This window comes from Falco rusticolus, chromosome 1 (genome assembly GCF_015220075.1).
Source record: "Falco rusticolus isolate bFalRus1 chromosome 1, bFalRus1.pri, whole genome shotgun sequence".
Taxonomy (NCBI): domain Eukaryota; kingdom Metazoa; phylum Chordata; class Aves; order Falconiformes; family Falconidae; genus Falco; species Falco rusticolus.
The window spans coordinates 69,614,293-69,633,241 of record NC_051187.1 but is presented as its reverse complement, the minus strand read 5'-3'; the positions used below and the strand labels follow the sequence as shown (position 1 = coordinate 69,633,241).

The 18,949-nt window shown below is 40.5% G+C and overlaps 1 protein-coding gene across 6 annotated transcripts in view; it reads left to right on the top strand.

The window, feature by feature from the left end:
* The first annotated feature begins 1,786 nt into the window (after positions 1–1,786).
* SLAIN2 (SLAIN motif family member 2) overlaps positions 1,787–18,949 on the top strand; it is a 34,577-nt gene continuing 17,414 nt past the window's right edge. For 2 of the 6 annotated variants that reach the window (XM_037383626.1, XM_037383633.1), the window contains exons 1-3: positions 1,787–2,379; positions 11,835–11,983; positions 17,727–17,891. In XM_037383626.1, coding sequence (XP_037239523.1) covers positions 2,024–2,379; positions 11,835–11,983; positions 17,727–17,891 — 670 coding nt within the window. In that variant the 5' untranslated portion in view covers positions 1,787–2,023. The remainder of the gene's footprint in view (positions 2,380–11,834; positions 11,984–17,726; positions 17,892–18,949) is intronic. The other 4 variants (XM_037383599.1, XM_037383608.1, XM_037383589.1 and 1 more) reach the window with 3 other exon arrangements.

The following is an 18,949-nucleotide window of genomic DNA, read 5'->3' as shown; positions in this document are numbered from 1 at the left end:
CAAGTGACTGAAGGTTTATCTTGCCACTGACATTTAGATGAAGGATAATTAAAGAATAAGGAAGCTATATTCTGTGGTCCTGCTATAAATCTTCTAAGCTGGAATAAACTTCCCTGCATAGATTAAGATCACTATTATACCCACCAGTCACTAAATTGTCAGCAGTGTCATTGAAAGTGTCAGTGTCACAGAAGATCCTCATTGTCAAAAACCTTCTTATTGTTTTGCTTGCCTTTTGGAGGACTGTAAGTCCTGTTAATAAAGTAACTGTGCTCACAGAATATACCAGAATTCCCTTAAGGCACCTGACTTTGTACCAAATTTAGTGCCTTAAGGCACTTGACTTGGTAGAGACTTAAGAGATAATGAGCTGGATTTACAAACTGGTTTACAGACCAGTCTCCAAGGGTTGACATTGATGGTTATTAATGTGGTATCAGTGAGCAGGGTCCCAAAGGTCTCAGCTCATGGGCCAAAATGGTTTAATAGTTTTATAGTTAACGACAGTTATACAAAATTTGTTGTAAAGTTTGCTGCTGATGATGAAAAGTTTGTTCTGCTAGCAGATAATGAAGACATTACCTTAAGAGTAATTAAAATTGCTTTATTAAAAGATACCAGCCCAGAAGTATTTTAATACAGTTAAACACCTAAGGTGATATTGGTTTGGAGGAAACAATGACATAAATTGTATTTATGGATCAAAGGCCTGGATTCCAGCAAGGACCCAAGAGTAACAGTGGATAACCATCCCAACATAAACTCTCAAATAATGCTGCACATGAATAGCTAATGTAATCTTTGAATGTGTAAGGGGAGAGTATTGCATAAGGCAAGGAAGCAACCGCATCCTTGTCCCCATACACAAGAATGCTGTAGACTTGTGTCTGGCAGCCTCAACACCCCAGCAGTCCATGCACCATACCCAACACAACCCAAACGCATTCGCATGGCAGTTACTGCCCCCCAAACTTTGCACCTTCTCAGCACACCCCACGGTCTGAGCACCCCGGTCTTGTTTCCCTTCTTCCCTCCCTGAGCCTGGTAAATGCTCCTCCTCTCTGAAGCATCTTTCCCTGCAGACTCCAGTCCTCCTCCAGCCCACCTGCTGGTGTTCTTCCCCTCCCCAGCAAATGCAGGCTCTGAAGCGAAGCTGTTGAGTAGATGGAGCTTGGAAAGAGGACAATAATGGTGCAGGGATGGTAGTAAGGGCACTGTCGCACAGTGGCATGGGGAAGCAGGGGCCAAAGCATCCCTATGACGCCAGCAGATTTAAGTTTGAAGACACAAACCCCCAAGCCCAACTAATTCCTTAAACCTAAAGGCGCTAAGTGTCTTCTTGTAGATGGCAATTTCATGTCACTTTCTGTATTTATAAATATTTACACAACCTGAAAGGGTCAAGTGATATTCAGGGAACAATTCATGCGCCTGTCACACACTGAGGGCCCAAGACCATGGCAAGGGCCTTGGACCAGAGGCACACCTCACACGCCTTTAGAGGATTCGAGCGTTTGAAGAAGGTGTCCCGGGGCTTCCCATACAACCCTGGGACCTGTGGCCCTCAAGAGACGGGACGGGACGGCACGGAAGGGGAAGCCAGGCCTGCCCAGGCCGCCCTCTCCGGAGCGGGGCTGCCGAGGGAACCCCTCAGGCCCAGCCTCCCCTGACGGGACCGCGAGCAGCAGAGCACGCGCGCCCCGCGCCCGCCCCCACCCCGCCCCGCCCCGCCCCAACCGGGGAGGAGCGAGCGGCGACGCTTCCGGGTGACGCACAGGACGTCGGGCGGGGGAGCGGGCCCGGGGAGGCGGTAAGATGGCGGCGGCGGCCGGATGTGCGTCTTCCGCCCCTTCCCTCCCCAGCCGCTGGCGCTGCTGAGGCGGTGGCGGCGGGACTAGCAGCGCCCGCGGCCCGCCCCGCTCTGCCCCGCCCCAGCCCTCCCCCGGCGTGGGCCGCCCGGCCATGTAGACGGGGCGGCGCGGCCGCTCTTCCCCGCGCAGCCGCCCGTCTGCCGGCCGGCGCCATGGAGGACGTCGGCTCGGGCGTGAACGCGGACGCGGAGGTGCGGAAGCTGCAGGAGCTGGTGAAGAAGCTGGAGAAGCAGAACGAGCAGCTCCGCAGCCGCCACAGCGCCTTGCCCGCCGCCCCCGCCAGCCCCAAGCGCCTGCTGGGCAGCGGGCCCTCCCCGTCGCCCCCCGCTGCCTCCTCGCCCGACGGCCGCTGCCTCAGCCCCAGGGCCGCCGCCCGGCGGCCGCCCCCCGACGAGCCCGGCGGCGGCGCGGCCGGCGAGGAGGGCAGCGGCCTCCTGGACGACGCGGCGCTGCTCAGGCCGGAGGACCTGGAGCTGTTGGCCGGCTGCGACGAGGACGAGACCGGCTGGTGAGGAGGCGGCCGGGGTGGGGAAGGGGTGGGGGAGCCCCTCGCCGCCGTCCCCCGCCGCCGGCAGACGGGGGAAGGCACCGTCCTCCCGTTGCCGCGCCGTCCCCGGGAGGCAGGGACCGTTTCCGGACGCGCCTGGTGCCGGAGGTGGCTCGGGGCTTTGTGCGGGGCGGCAGCCTCGCCCCCGGGCAGTCTGGAGGGGTTCGCCCCCCGAGAGGCGCCGCAGCCTGCCGGGGAGGGCAGCTTTGGTTCCGCACATCGCTTCGCGCCTCCCTGGCGGCCTGCAGCTCTGTGCTTTTGTTCGGCCGCCGTGAGAGTATTGCGTCGGGTCACTTGGCCACCAAAGCAGGCTCGCGTTCTGCCAGGGAATCAATTGTCAGTGTTTTCGCAAGTTCGGGTGGTGTGGAGGCATTGAGAAACTTGTGGGAAATTTCTGGGGTAGCGCAGTATTAGCCCGCAAGTACTATTATACTTCTTAATATATTTTAAGTTCTTGATTTCTTTCAGCTGTGAAGACAGGGAATGTAACATACTCTTTCATCTCGCAAATGTGTTGTCCTTAGGTGTTTTCAGTTACTGCTGTGTAGGACCACGGTTTACCCTAAGTGTTCCTCTCTTTTTAAGTGGACTACTTACCCTGCTGCTCCAGCAGAAACACCTGCGGATGGCCGTTCACCTTGCTCTTATTATATTTGGATGAGCTTCTACTGAGATTCAGTTTGCCTTCTCTAAACATGATGCTGTCTTTTTGATGCTTCCTATGACTGTTAAATGCAGGAGGAATAGTGGGGAGGAGCACAGTGTCAACAGATAAATGCAAGGGAAGCGTGTACAGGGAGGAAAAGTAACAAAAGCAGTCTGGCTTGGGACAGAACTGGTTATAGGTTCACCTACAAAGGTCTTTGGGAGTGAACGTACAGGCAAATTAAAAAGCCAAAACAAACAAATGCCTTTAAGAGTTAGAAACACCTTTTAAAAACCTGGAATGATTCCATGGATGACCAATGTTTTAGTTGCTCAGGGAGGAGACAGCATATGCACTTTCTTGGAGAAGTCATTTGACTGACATCCAGCCTGATCCACTGGAGAAGTATGAGAGCATAAGTTTATTCTCATCCAACATGAGTTTACTAAATTAACACAAGGCATCATTTTCCAGATGATGAGTATGCGCAAGGCAGCTACTCTAATTTCTCAGTTTATGTCTTGTAATCTATTGGTGTATAGCACTTGAGGGAAGTAGAATAGACTAAATTTGCACAGTAAGCTTGGAGTGGGATGGCAAATTTGTGGATGTCATGAACTCTAGTGACAATAGATGTTATCATTTTATATATTAATCCTAAGTCATGGACAACATAATGCATCTCTTCAATGAAAGTTAATGTCACAACAGCATACTGTGACAGTGAGGGTGTAAATACTGTGGTTTTATATATGCAATTCTGGATGCACATGGGGCAGGTGGCATAGTTTGCTGACTGCTGCTCTTGCCGTTGTGAGGTGTTTGGCACATTGCTTATGTCGTTACTGTGGCTTCAGTCATGTTTCTATGCAAGTTCCGGTCCTTAAAAGACATCATAACTTAAATGCAGTCTATTACGTGCCTGTATTCCCTTCCTAATATTTTAGGAACTATGATACTAATTTTCAATCTCAGATATGGGACAATGATTGGTATACAAAAGTGTAGACCTAGAAAAGAGCAGTTGTTAAAATTTACTTATTCTCATGCATATCAAGAAATACATATGTAATTAAAAAGCTGTCTTTTCGTGGTATAGTTTAGTATACATGTAATGATTAAATATGATTTGACTAGATTGATGATTTTTTTTTCCAAATTACCCTATTAAAATGGAAATCAAGCTCCTGGAATTTCTTAACACAGTTTAATGCAACTGTTGAGGCACTAGATATCTAAATCCATTTTTTTTTCTTAAGAAGACTTTGATTTTTCTTATGACTTTGTATTTGTGCATTTGATGAATGGAGGCTATTGCTGTAAATGAGGTTGGAAATTTTCAGAGGCCTAGTGGAGCAGTCAAAAAGAAACAAGCCTGTGAAAAGAGGAGGGATGGATGTGAGTTAAGTGGATTTCTCTTAAACTGTTTCATAAAGATCCTGCTCTTGAGGCTTCAGTAATGCAGGGTCACTCAAAATTTAAACCTCATGTGGACTCTTTCAGGTTCGAACGGATTTGGATCGCTACTGCTTAATGCAGAACCCTGTTTAAACTATAGGATTATATCACTGTAGAAATCAAAGATGACTTACCAGCTGAGGAAATCTAATACAGAAACAAATGAAATGTAAATCATAGTTTGTGCATAAAAAATTGATTCATCTTGCCTGTTTTGATTGTCTATGTGGAGAAGCTTAGAATTGTCTTTACTTTTGATTTCAGAAGGACCTTGCTCTGGGAAATAATAGATGATGCAGGGTGCTGGTTATCTCTGTTCTCTCTGCTTTCTGTAATACAGGCATTTTTTCAGTCCATGTATTCATATACCTCATTATGAAATTGTCTGCAGCCTTGTAATAGCAGAAGAAATAGTTTTCTTCACTGCTAAAATTATATTGCTTTACACTTAATGCTCACACAAGACTAGTGCCTGTGAAGTTTAGCTATGAATTTTAGATCAGTTGATACTGTGACTGAAATTGATATGGAAATGTGATGTTTTTTTCTAAATCTACATTTTGGAGTTGTTCAGCTCATTTTTAGGTTTTAATTCTTTAAATGCTTTTAGATAAGTTTACACAAGGCAGAAGTGTAAAGTGAAAAATGAAAGGAGAAGGTAGTACTAGCCTAAATCACGAACAAGTGAAAAAAACTTTGATACTGCTGCTTTAGCAGCAGCATTAGCTATTAAAACAGCATTGCAGTATTAATGAACTTTGGGACTCCATGTTTTTCTTCGCTGTGGTTAGTTAAATCCAGGTATGTTTTCAGTTTTGAACAGTTTAGCACATGAGACAATCTTCAAATCATATGGTAAATTACTAAAAATATTTCGGTGAATTTAGATGGAGTTCTTGGCCATATGCTTCTGAATCCTGTTTAATGTGCTGCAGCTTGCTTCCTAATAGGGTACTGAAGGTTGCAAGCAGGCACATACGCACATGGACACAGTACTGAGCTGTACCTAGTTCATGGAGACTTTGCTTTAGACCTGCTAATTACTTCCTCAAGAAGTTACCATTGACTTTGGTAATCTGTTCTGTGGGTGTTTCTATTTAGCTGTTTTTGAACCAGTTTGGATCAAATTGACAATTGAAAAAATGTAAATCTGAACAGGTCTTTTAAAGTTAATTAAAAAGACGAAAGGGTAGGAGAGGGGACCAGAGTGGAGAAATCTTCAGAGTTGGGATATGGTGTACCACTCCTTGCCTGACTTGCTTGGTTAGGTTGGGTGTGGATGTGTTGCACGTTTGAGACAACTTGGTAACAGTACGCAAGGTGACTTGCTATGCTTCTTTTTAAGTGAGCTGTCTTGAGTTTATTGCAGAATAAATGTGCACACGTGGCTAATTACTGTAGATTAGTTAATGTGTTGTGAATCTGCTGTAACTTGCTTTGTGGTAACTTGTTACATGGTCACTTATCTAAGCTTTCCGAGAAGCTTTCTTTTGAATGTGAGTGAAACAGTGCTTTTATTCTTCAAAATGTATGTGCAGTGCATGCATAAAATAGTATAGAACTTGCTGCATATCTATTTTGTAAGTGTAATTGCTCAGCAAGCTTCAGAACAGTTGTGTCTTCTTTAAATGACAGTACTAGAAAAGCTACCCTAGTGCTTATGAATGTTTTCTCCTTGATGCGGCTGAAATAGCTAACAGCTGACTGACTTAATTTACAAACAGAAGGCAGTTAACTTGTGTGTTTAAATTGAAATTATTGGTGGGTTGTATATAATCTTAATAGTTCAAAGTAACATTTTCAGTGTTTTTTAAGAAGTCAGATTGGTTGTGTATCCTGTTAAAGCAGAAGGCACGTACTTTTCCTATTAAACGCACTCACTCAGCAGCTATTTCTATTAAATTGGCACCTATTTGTAGTAGTTTAGGCTTCTGTTCTGGCCATCCATTCTGGTTAGATGGCTAAGTGGCTGTTCTGAAATATAGAGGATGAAAATTTGATTGTCATCTGTAATGGTTGTCTTTCGTCTCATGTTGCCTGATGTCCCTTGAGCACCAACATTGTTTTGGAACCCTAAAGTTTGCCATAGTGAGCTAGTGAAGTATAGGGTGAGTGTTCTAGGATAGAGCCGTACCTGAATGAAATCCCACTGCTGTAATTACATTGTAGTATTTCCTGTTCAACAGCTGAAATTTCATTGTATTAATGTGGTTTAGGTTTCTTGGAAACTGGACAGCTTCTGATCAATTGCTGCCCTGTGACCTAAGTAAAAGAGAAATTGATGCTTTTCATTTTGTGGTGGATTAAATGTCAATCAGATTTAAAGTTGCTGGGTTTTAACCAATTTCAGATAACGTCTCCTCAAACTAGGAAGATAATGTGAAAAGAAATGTGGGAGAACTACGGATTGCAGAAGTTACTAGTTTTTCAAGTGAAACTACTTATGTCAAATAATATTCCATTTGACTTTGTCTTTGAGATACCCATGTTTGTTGTGAAACGTATTTGAGGACTGGAGGAAGAGTCCTGTGGAAGAACTTTTTTCCATTTTTAGCTTCTTGTGTGATACTTATGACTTTTAAACATGGTTGATACTTGGATGTCCTGAAAGCTTTGATACGAAATTCCTTTATTGCCTTAATGGTATTCCTGAAATTTACTTCATAATCATGTCTGTTTCGACATGATTCACATTTCTAATTCTTGTAGGTGTTGGTAGAGCCTAGGCATTAAGCAGAATTTTATTTTGGAACACGTATAGTAGGGTACAAAATTTCTCAACTGTTCTCTGTTCTATTTAAGTATTAACAATACAACGTTAGAGCATATATGCTCTAACAAATTAATTCTGAAAAGCTTCTTGGTGCACAGTTATACAGAGTTAGTGTTAATAGTTATAGGGAAGCTACATGATGTTGTTACAGTAGTCTTTAAAGCTTTTGAAGGCCCTGTTTCCCATGCTACATCCCTTTCAGACAGCAGTATGTTCTTTTGAGATGAGGAAGTGAATAATGACTATAATTTCCAGCAACTAGCCAGGGCACGGTTAACTACCTTGAATTGCTGGTGACAGGAAGGTAGTTGTTTGTTCCCAATTGCATTTTGCAGCCTTTGTGAATCCCCTCAATTCTACTTGAAAATCACATCATGTAGTTCAGATGTGCTGCTGAAGGTTTAATGAGATTGTCAAAGCATTTTTGTTGTATTCCTATCTTATTTTTGGGTGACCTGGAGTTTGCTGTAACTTGTGCATCTCGGAACCAGGAAGCACTTCGTTAAATCTGTAATTACAGGCTGAGCAACGTGTCTGTCAGTTACAACTGCAGGATAGGAACTTTGCAGGGGTGGGGGAGGAGGCAAGAGGAAATCTGTGGGCCAGACATGTGCAGCAGTGTCACTTGTGTTTTGGGATTATTTTTTCTTTACAACCAGAGATTCTTCTCAAATCTTGACCTGTAGCTGTGTATTCAAAATCCATCTTAAATTTTAACTTGAACTGCTCCAAATAGGATCTCCTCAAAGTTTTAGATCGATCTAAAAGAGTTTAAATTGACACTTGTGTTCTAAATTGTCTGTTTTCAAGACTGCCCAGTATTATTGTATCCTGATTTATTTAATTTTAGTAGCTTTTTGTTGTGGAATTTCCCTTCTGTATTTTAGGGGAATTTCTTACTGATACTGATCTGTTGTTACATTCCTCCCCCCCCCCCCCCCCCCCCCCCCCCCGCAATCTGCTCTTCAGCTCTTCACTTTGCTTTCTTGATCCTGCTTTTGCCTGCATAATGTTTTGTCCATTCTCTTACTTCATTGCTGCTATTGTACTTGCTATTTTCCACTTAATGTACCTAAATTAAACAAGCTCTAACTCGGGTTCCTTCCACTTGCTGCCATCTTTCTAATTCAGATCTGTGACTTCATGTTCATCTGCATGTTTTCCCCTTATTGTACCGTGCAGTGGAAGGATTTTGATACAAAAAGACTCTTCCTGATTAGAATCTTGGCTTCTGGTTTCATGCTAGTGGCAACTAGCCTCTTGTATTTTAATGTACTGGGAGGTGTTCCTCAGGTGAGGTAATCCCTACGTAGATACTCTTTCTACCTCAGTGTTTTTCTGACTGGGCTGTGTCCCAGTGCAATGTGCTATAGCTTGCCCCGTTTGGCTGATGTTCCAGGGTAACACCATGCCTGTAGTGACAGTAGTCGAAAGCTCTCCCTTTCTGTGCTGGCTCTTCCTGGAACTAGTCAGTAGAGCCCCTGGCTGCTTTCAACTCCAGATTGGCGCTGCTGTGGCATAGTTGATTCGTGACAGCTGAAGGAAGGGGGGTATTACTGTGTGCAGTGCAATCACGGTGTCTGGGCTTCTTAATGCTGTTTCAAAATAGATCAGAGCTCCTGAGCTTCTTTTTATATACCATTTTCTTTTATTTGACCTTGTGTCACTGAATTAGTCTTTTCTCTCTTGTGGAGAAATTGAAGTGTAGATTTCTAGCTAACATTTGTAGTAGGGGTGGTAACTGTAAGCTGTCAGCTTCCTTAATAGTTTTCAACTTCCTCTTTTGAGAAGGTGATTTATTATGTATGATCTTTAATCTTGAAGTTGCTGTGCTGCCAATCAGTGCTGTTGCATTGCTGTGGAATGCATTAACAGGTACAAATGGGAAAGAGTCTTCAGCTAAGGAGGGCCTGTATCTTTTGAGTTAATAGTTTGACAAAGATCACTTACCTATGTGAATTTGTTTGCACGTGTTTCATAGGCTCCTTTCTGTTCTTTTTGTTCCCTTCTAGCTGTTGGGAAGCGAGGAAGTAGTAGTGGAAACATCACTTTGATTCTTAACCTTGCCCTTGGTCTTATTTTTGTTTTAATCCGAATTAAGCAAAGCAACTAAAAGCCAATTTCAAAATTTGAGATTGGCTGTTCTGCCAGATGTGAAATTAGAATCACTGCTTTAAAATAATGAGAATTCATAACTGCATGATGTGCAAGAAACTGTTCTGAAAAAGCCATTGTGTTACTGCATAACGTACATGTGTTTGTCATGAAGTAGTGCAGTTGTATGAAATATGTATATTCTGGAGTTCTGTCTTTTCTTGAAATGTAAGGTGTGAAACAACAGCTGTTAAATGAGAAACAGTTAACTGGAAAGAGGTGGGAGAATCTGCAGTATGTTTGGTTAGAAAGGGAGATGGAGAAGCGGGAACAGTGTGAGCCTGGATTGCTTCAGCAAATAAACTACTTGTGAAACAAATGCAATAATTGGAAATTGCAGAAAAAAGTGTTGGAGCTTAAAATATCAGGTAGCATTTTTAATTGGTCTTCTAGGTTGGGTGAATATATCCTTTTTGTGTGTCTGTCAAAGAGGACATGCACTTTAATTTCTTGTTTGTTATACCGAGTATCACTGTAAACACTTCAAATGCGCATGGAACTTCTCAAACACAGCAAAGCATGCCAGCTATCCGGAGAGCATACTTCCTAGGAGTGAGTCTAGCCTGTAGAGCACAAAAGTTGCCTTTGACATGTTTGTAGTGTGTAAACATACCTTAGGACAGAAAAGAGAACAGGCACGTGAATGCTAAGATGACAGTAAATTTGAAGTGTTGGAGAGCTAGTAAATGTTACACGTTACTTTTAACTATATGGAGATAATCACAGGAAGTACAGCAGTTTGTGTAATTTACTGTAAAAATTGAGTGATCCTTGTGCTTTCTAAGGATCTTTAGGGCTATAAATATGTGATGGGCTCTTAGCTTTTCTTGTGGGCAGAGTGCCTGTGAAGATTGTTAAGGGTTTCTACAAAATCATTTTTAACAACCAGCATGGTACTGGCCAGATCGTAAGCCACATGCACTGTAGTATGTGGCAGTGGCTATTTGCATTGTCACATTTGAAAACCTGGTAGCTAATGAAAATCCTTTCTCCTGCATTTGCAAACGTAGCTTTCTAATTTCAGTGTTTGAAGGAAGAGTGTTTCAGGCATGCTCGAAACAAAGTGGTGTTTTGGGTGCGATATTTGCAGTGGTTTATAAGCCTACTTCTTGAGAAGCTTTTGTAAGAAGTGACCTTGAAGGGTAGTAATTAAAAAAAAAACTTTTAAAGCTGTTTATAAAACAAACTGAGTTCAAGTTCTGGAATTACAGAGGAAGGATCAGCTAATAATCTTGTAAAGAGAGAAGCTGTGGGAAATAACTGGTGTTGCTAATGTCATTGGCATAAAGGAAACAAGAATTTTTCCTGTCTGTTTTGTGTGGAAGCGTGACTGATCAGGCTGTCAAATGTTCCTAAGTTACAGTGTGTGGCATACAACCATATTCACATGGAGTATGAAGTCTGTCATAATTCCTAGAAGAAACACTCGTTTAACTGTTTCTACATATGTGTAAGCTCTAGTTAGAGCTGTAAGATCTTGTAGTTCACTGTTGTCTTTTGTTGAACCACATTTCCAAGTTTGGTTCTAGCCCAAAGATAAAGCTTAAATATCCCTATTTTGAGAGTGTGATTGTTCATGACTTCAATCTGTTTGTTGAGGGAGGAGAAATTTTCAGCTAAATTTCTAGAGCCTTTAAACTGGAATACTTCTTCCTTCAGTCGTGGAATGCTGATGTTAAAATAAATGAATGGAGATGCTGACAGGCAAAGGCCTCAGCATGTCCTGCAGAACAATATGATCTCATTGTTTCCCTCTGTGCATTATCTCTTGTTCCTTGTTTTTAACGCTTGAGATCCTTTAGGACAGAGATAGTCTCTTTGTTCCGTGTTCAGAGGAAAACTAAAGGATCAGGTGCTAGGAAACAAATTATAAATAAATATAAAATGTTTATTGTTCAAGGCTGCTGAGATGGTAGTTGTGTTCTATGTACGTTAGTGCTGTTCCTTGGCTGTTAAGGTGCTTATTACTTGCTACATCTTTTTGTTTAAGAAAACAACAGTTGCATATTGCGTAGTGCTTTATTTCCTTCTTTCAGATGAATGTTACTTAAATCTGAAAATACCAATCTGGATTTGTACACTTAAGTGTCATAGTGAAATTGTCCATATAGTTAATGTTTGAAAAGTGAAGACTTTTTTTTTTTTTTTTTTTTTCCCTGGCATCACTTCTTGCCAGAAGTTCTCAGATAGCCATATGCTATCAGTATTATACTGTATCCAAAATAGTTAAAGGTAAAACTTGTGCTTTCTTTATGTTTTGGGATTGTACTGTAGATACACTATAAAAATATGAATGGCGTAGTATGTGGTATTTTGTTACATGCCTGATCTTATGCTCATTTTGTCTGTCTGCATAGACTTTTATTTTCTTTTCCCCCTTTTCAGGTTATATATGTCCCCAAAGAAGAAACTCACTCCAGTGCAAAAATGTGTCAGTCCATTAGTTTGGTGCAGGCAGGTGTTGGATTACCCAAGTCCTGATGTTGAATGTGCGAAGAAGTCACTGATCCACAGGCTGGAACAGACAATGTCAGGTGAGTTCCTGCATACTAACGCCACTAAGTTGTACATATTTATTCTGAAACAGAATCAGAATTAGTTGATAGTTATGAGATAAGAGGGTGAGATGCAGCAGTTAATTCTTTCTTAGGTTTTCATTATGGTTTGCAAACAGTAATTCATTCTACTCACTTTCTGGACTGTATGAATAAAATGAAAGGAAGCATTAGACCATCAGTCATGATTTCAGAGTTTATACTACCTACATAGCTACAATTTGGTCAGAAGTTCTCAGAAAGAAACAGTGCCCTTAACTTGAAGGTTTTCGTGTCTGTCTTTTGAAATAGAAGCCTGTGTTAAACTACTGTAATTAGGTGCTTGTCAGCATGCTAACACAGGACTTAAGTTTTCTGCTAGATGAGCTATTTTATTTCATCTAAGGAAATAGAGGCTGAAGTTCTTGAATACTTTGGGGAGGTAATATTGATTTCCTCCCATCCCCAGTAACTTAAGATCTTATTGCAGCCAGATTAAAAAAAAGTTTGTGATTCTTCCTTGATACAAATTAGTCTGTTATATTCAAAACTGGAGAAGAACTGAGTATTTCGCCCTGTGAGGATGAAATTCAGCCCACATTCTTCACCCTTTTATTCCCAGTCTTTTTGATGTCAAACCAGCAGCTAAATGCTGAAGGGCAGATTAGAAATCTCTGGCTGGCTGGTTTCTTGCTTTATTTTAATTTCTTTCTTAAAGCCTTTTTAAAAATGTTATGCTGAGATATAACTTTATTTTGTGCTATTAATATGTTCTCTCCCTGTATTTCCATCTTTTTGCAGTTTTGCACTGTGTGTGATCTGTTTTTTTAAAACTTATCTTCAGGAATTAGCAGAATGGCTGGATTTGAGCTAAGAATATGCAAACGTGCAGTTCCAGGAGTGTTCTGAACTACCAGCTCCTTTACATGGTTATACATAAACTTTGTGCTGAGTTTGACTGTAACTTTTTCTCCTCTTCTTGGATTTTTTTTCTGGAGCAATTCAGTCTTTCTTCTGGTTTGTACTAAAAGCATTCGTAATAAAATTTGAAAACATTGCTGGTAGATCACATGAAGAGTCCATTTCTTATTCTTAGAAAAATTGTGGGCATAATGATGGAAGTGCCTTGAGTATGAGTCACCTTTCATCTTCCCCAGTTTCTTGTGCTTTGTGTATGCTGTCTTGACAAATGTCTCTGATTATTTTTCTGAACAGTTAATATGACGCGTAGCTTGCTACAGGCAAAAGATTGAAATTCTAAACAGTGAAAAGTACCTAGATCACAAGGATTTATGAATGATGATACAAGTTTGGTAATCTGAATACTACTCTGTATTTAGCACTGGATAGCAGTTAGGTTAAGCATGAACAATTCTCTTCATTTTAACTTCTTTTCAAAACGGAGTTGTTTTGAATCTTCCAGAAGTACCACAAATTCTGTTACCTTTTAGCATATCTTTAAAAATTCAGTTGTAGTTGAAGTAGAATGGCAGGAAGCTTCCCTATGAAATGGACAAACTTGAAAGTTTGGTTATTCAAATGATGTGTCTAGGCAACTCTACCTATTTGGGGTTTTTTTTTTTCCATAGACCTGAGAATCTGCCTCTGGCAGTGATAACTTGCAAGAATACCAAAATTCATCTATAGTAATAATAGGAAAAAATAGTGGTACAAGAGATGGGCACTAATACTGCTGGTTGGAGCAGATTGCATGGAAGAATGAATTTGTAACAAAAAGAAAATTGTTCTTTAGAACAACCAGCCTATTTACAGCTATAGGGTAGCAGGAAGCTCCACTGGCTAAGGCAAGTCCTGCCACTTGTAACCTTCTGTCTGTTTCCTACCCTGCAACTTCTAGAATATCTTGAGGTTTGTATTTTACATAGTAAAATACATAGTGCTTGTACCTCATGGACGCATCGCATAACCTATTACTAGTTACTGGTTCAGTTTGTCAATTTCAGTTCCAGTCTCAGTGAAAGGCTTTTTATACTACTGTTACTTTCCCTCCTGAGTCCTTGTTGATGTTTCTTTTGCCTTGACTATTTTCTCTTTGTCAGTTGCTGTTGTAATGTCTTTCTAATGTAACATCTTTCTGCTGTTTCTCAGTCTCAAATACATGCTTGTATTCTGCCTTTTCCTCTTCCTTCTTAAAAAGTAACCTTTTCCATTGCGTGATAATGAAGGACTGAAGAATAGCTTTCAGTTCTGTGTGACTGTGGGTGGTTACTGAGAATGCAGGATGCACAGTGCCTTGGCCCTAGTTAGCTCATGTTTACAATTGCTGGGCAGGTTCGGTTCAGTGTTAGAAGCATATTCAGACTAGAGGGAACTTCAGGTATATTCTGGTGCAAAGACCTCTCTTAGCTTCAAGTCCCTGGTGAAAAGTGCAAGAGCGCATTTCATGTTGTCTGGAAACCACGGCTTCTTCCATGTGGTGGTCTAAAATCATATGGGGTAGAGCACATCAAGAAAGCAGCTGCAGGAGCAGAGAAGTACTAGGCAGAAGAATTTCTCAAAGTGATGCTTTCTTAAGATGTAGTTGCATAGAATTAGAAAAGAGTAACTTTGGTTGTAGTGCTGTTCTTACTGAGGCAGCATTTTTATAGCTGGTAGGAGAACTGTGTGGCTGTATGTGTTAAAACCTCAAATTTTCCATGCTGAGTGAGCTTGACTTTTCAGTCAAGCATTGAGCTTGTTCAAAACCAAATTTAGTTAACTTTGGTCTCAGTGATAGACTTTGCTAATGATTATTTTTAATTACTACAGGGACTATTAGAATAAATTTGTCAATTAATCGTAACAAAAAATATCAGTGCTCTAGCTGGAAAAACTGCACTGGGTTCATACGGTAGATCTTCTAAACTACCTAAGCATGAGTGTTTTGCACTCAAATTTTCCTATTCTCTAGAGCAAAAGAGAGATTCAAGACCAATTTAATAAAATGTTGACTAAAATAAATTAGATGGTATATACTGTTTCTGAATGCTATAAAAGAAAACTTAAAATAAAAACGTTGAGCGTTAACCCTCCCCTCTGATGTTTTGAAAGCTACTGTGTAATCTTGCGTAAGCCAATGTTTCATCGAATATAGCATGATTTTAATGTTAAAATGAGTTAAGTCTTACTAATGTTGTCTGACACTCCTAATAAAAACCCTGTCTCTAGTTGTAAAAATACTAATATCTTCCTAAGTTGCAGAAATCTCTGTTGGAAAAACTTTAGAAATTCTAGGCCAGAAAAATGTTTTGAATCCAGCTTTTTTTCTTTGGGAAATACACAGTGCTAAGGAATGCAGAAGTTCATGTTAGCTAGCATGAATACTGCTGTACCATACAAAGTGTCGTTATGTTCCAAAGCATACTTTTTATATGTAACAGAAGTATGCTTTCTTTCATCTAAAGAAATCTGTATGTGATCATATGTTTTGTATCATTATGGATACGTACAAAAAGCCTGTTTTTAATGTTATACAGTAGCGCAATTGTTTTCTAATTTGGGGTTAATATTTTAAAATAATTGTAGTAAGTATGAAACAGCAAACTCATGCAGACTTATATTTTAAGGGTTTTTACTGTCATTTTCAGCTGGAGATGAAAAGTAATTTTTTTTGGCATGACAACAAAGATTTGGTTGTAATAGATGCTTTGGGGTTCCTGTGTGAAAGCTAGAACAACTTACTGTCAAAGGAGTTTCTCAAAGTCAACTAGAATACAACCAGCTTGTAATTACTGGTTTTGCTAGCTGAGCTTTGTAATAAAATGGAGTTTTCCCTTCAGTCACTCAAACTAGAATACAAGAATACTTGCTGGAATTCATTGAATTCACTACTTGCTGAAATCAGTGCATGTCACTTAAGACTTGCAGTGAAAGGTGGAATATAAACTTTCCATCCTCTATCTATGACTGTCTTTTCACTCTAATGAAAACACTAGTAACATTAATCAGTTTCGACTCCAGAAGGGATCTTCACATGAGGTCCTTTACATAAAGAATCTGCTGCAAAGTCAACTTTCCATTTCTGCTGCTTCTGCCTTTGTGCTGCATTGTGCCGTCCATATAGATGATAAAGTTTTTTTGGGCCTTACTAAACTAGTTCACTGATACAGTTAGTTAAAATACTGAACACTGTAGATGTTTTTAACCTAAATCCACTTTAATAGGCTAGATAATAGTGCAGCCCTGCCATTGCTTGTACTGAACAACTGAGGAGGTAGTGACAAATAGTGAAGTGGAGTGGGAGGAGGAGCTGAAGCAGGCTTTCCTCCTGAAAGCAGCATTTCATGCAACTGTAGTCTCTTTTGGCTTCTTGTAATGTGTAAGTGTTTAAAAAAAAAAAAAAAAAGGCACCACCACCAAACAAACAAAACAACCTGCAACAACCTAAACCCTCCCCCCAACAACTTACACCAATTAAAAGCATTTTTAATAAACACATTATTTTAGTTCCTTCCCCTTTTTTTGTGCGCTACTACTGGTAGCCTAATTACTACTACACTAGTTGAAGCCCTTTTCAGTATTAAATGTCACACAATATTCTTTGAATAGCTACATCTCTGCTTTTTTTCTTTGGAACAGCTTGAGTGTATGGCCGTACGTTTGCCTGGCCTGTTCTTGTCAGTTTATAATATATATGCATACTTTCAATACTGTTGTGCCTTAGTTTAGTTTCTAGCAGCTAGGTGGGCTGCAACTTAAATCTAATCTAGGTTTACACATAATAAGGTTGGGATCTCTAGCTTTCAGTTTAATGTCTTGCAATCCTAATTTGTTCTTTGTTAAAATACAGTTAGTTCTGTTTGGCATAAAATATTTCCAGTAATGAAGGAACTAATTTTACCAAAAGTGACCAAATTTCCTTTGGTTCCCACTTCCCCCACTGAAGTTTCATTTTCTATTATATTAAAATGAAGTGTAAATTTCTGAACAGAATAGTCATGTAAATAACTGTACAAATCATACACTGGCAACTAGGGGAATTGCAGTATCATACTGAAACTGTTTGCCATGTAATCTGAAAATTTAGCATAGAAATATTTACAATAAATAGCAAAGGAAAATACCCCGTTTTAGCTCTTGTATTGTATGTGGGTTTGAAGCCCATGGACCTAGAAATCCCAAAGCATTAGAGCAGGAGGTATACAGAAGGGAATAATCTTACAGTCAGTTTGCTTTATTGTGCCCTGTAGGTTCACGGTACCCAGAAGTACAAACACGAAGCATTTGCCATGTTTAATGGTTTTCATTTTAGCATATGCTTTGGGGAATTTTGTAGGTGGTATTGCCCAGTTCTGTGGTGCCTGTCTTGGAGTTACTGTTGAAGTATTGTGTGACCTAGACAGGTCTGTGAACTCTGGAGAACTAGACTTAATAGTGTGCTCTGGTTTGTACATAATTGTGCATAGGGTGTATGTTAGCATAGCTTTGCTACTAGTGTCTTTTGAGTTGCTTCGTTCCTCCTTCCCAACGCCTACACTGAACATCTTGAAGAGATCAGTTATAGTGATCTTGGATCTGATTTTTACAAGGAAAACATCTGTCGCTATCTTGTCTTGCCTTCTCCCACTCCTTCCACAGTATAGTTGTATCTAGGAGATGAATAAATCAGTTGACAAACTTCTCAGTGACTGAAATGTTCTGCTTGAATTGTACAGAAATCACACTGAAGATATCATATAGTATTGTATTCATTTTTCATTTGCTCCTTCAGTATAATTTGTCGCTTTTGTTCTCTTTTGTACAGCTCTCAAGAGACAGAGTTTGTATAGCAGCCCTTTCAGTGCAGTCAGTTATGCGAGTTCCTATAGTCCAAATACTAGTAGCCCCTACAGCAGTGGTTTCAACTCTCCCTCCTCAACACCAGTGAAATCTGCTTTAGTGAAACAGCTCATGCCTGCTGGTACCTCAGGTAAGTGTGTGTGTGTGTCTGGTTTCTTCTTCCTCCTCTTCCTTTCACAAAGACTCTGAAAGAGATGACAATAACACTGAACTAGAGTAAGACAGACGCCAAAACCTTGTCCCTCTTTTGTAGAATGTTTGCGTCGTGCAGTATTTTAAGCTTTTTAGGAAGCACTTTTTACAGACTTTTTGGCATAAGGTAGATTTAAAATGTTTGTTCTGGATGTTCATGTCCCTAAAATCACTGATGCATATTAGTGGTCAGATCAAAGTACATAGTGTTAGTTCTGTGGGGTAATCCCAGCATAAGTAAGTGGCTTCTAGAATTGGCCTGTAATTGACTGGGATGCAAACTGCATGGTAGGTGTTTAAAGGTTATGTGTTACAGGTAGTTGTAAAGTCTTTGCAACTCCCGTGTTGCTTATTAACTGGAACACTGGGTATGCAGTGTGTCCCTCAGTACCTCTGAGATGTGAACAATATAATCTAAGGAAGAAGCATGTATTTTAATTAAAGGTATTCCATGAGGCTTTGCAGTCGTCAGTGTAAACGCTAACTCCTGGCAATGTTTTCTGCCGTTATTCTGCAGCATAAGACACTTTCGTTGCATCAGAGAAATGATGCCTTGAACATACCTCTACTCTGAAATCAGGGTTGGCTTAGTGTATATAAACTTCAACTCAAGTTAGCTTGCAGGGAAGATGAAAAAACATTGCACTGACAATCCAACTATCTGTAGTTCTCAGTAGACTTGTAAAGAGAAGCCTGCACTGCAGTATATTCACCAGAGCCATTACTCATGCTTTGTTTTAATCTATGTAGCTCTGCTGTGCATTGTGTGCTACAGTGCTGTATCTGCCTGCCACACAGAGACATGAAATGTAACTGGCAATGGCGTGTCACCCAGAAGGCAGCAAATGGGAAGAGTTTTTCTCGTATGTTATAGTTTGGCAAAGGTGTTTACATAGAACAGGTAGTATTTTCAGATAAACTTTACTTTAAGCATTCCAAACTGAAGCAATATGGATTGGATCAGCAAGTCCTTCTTGTCAAGATAGATATAGTCAA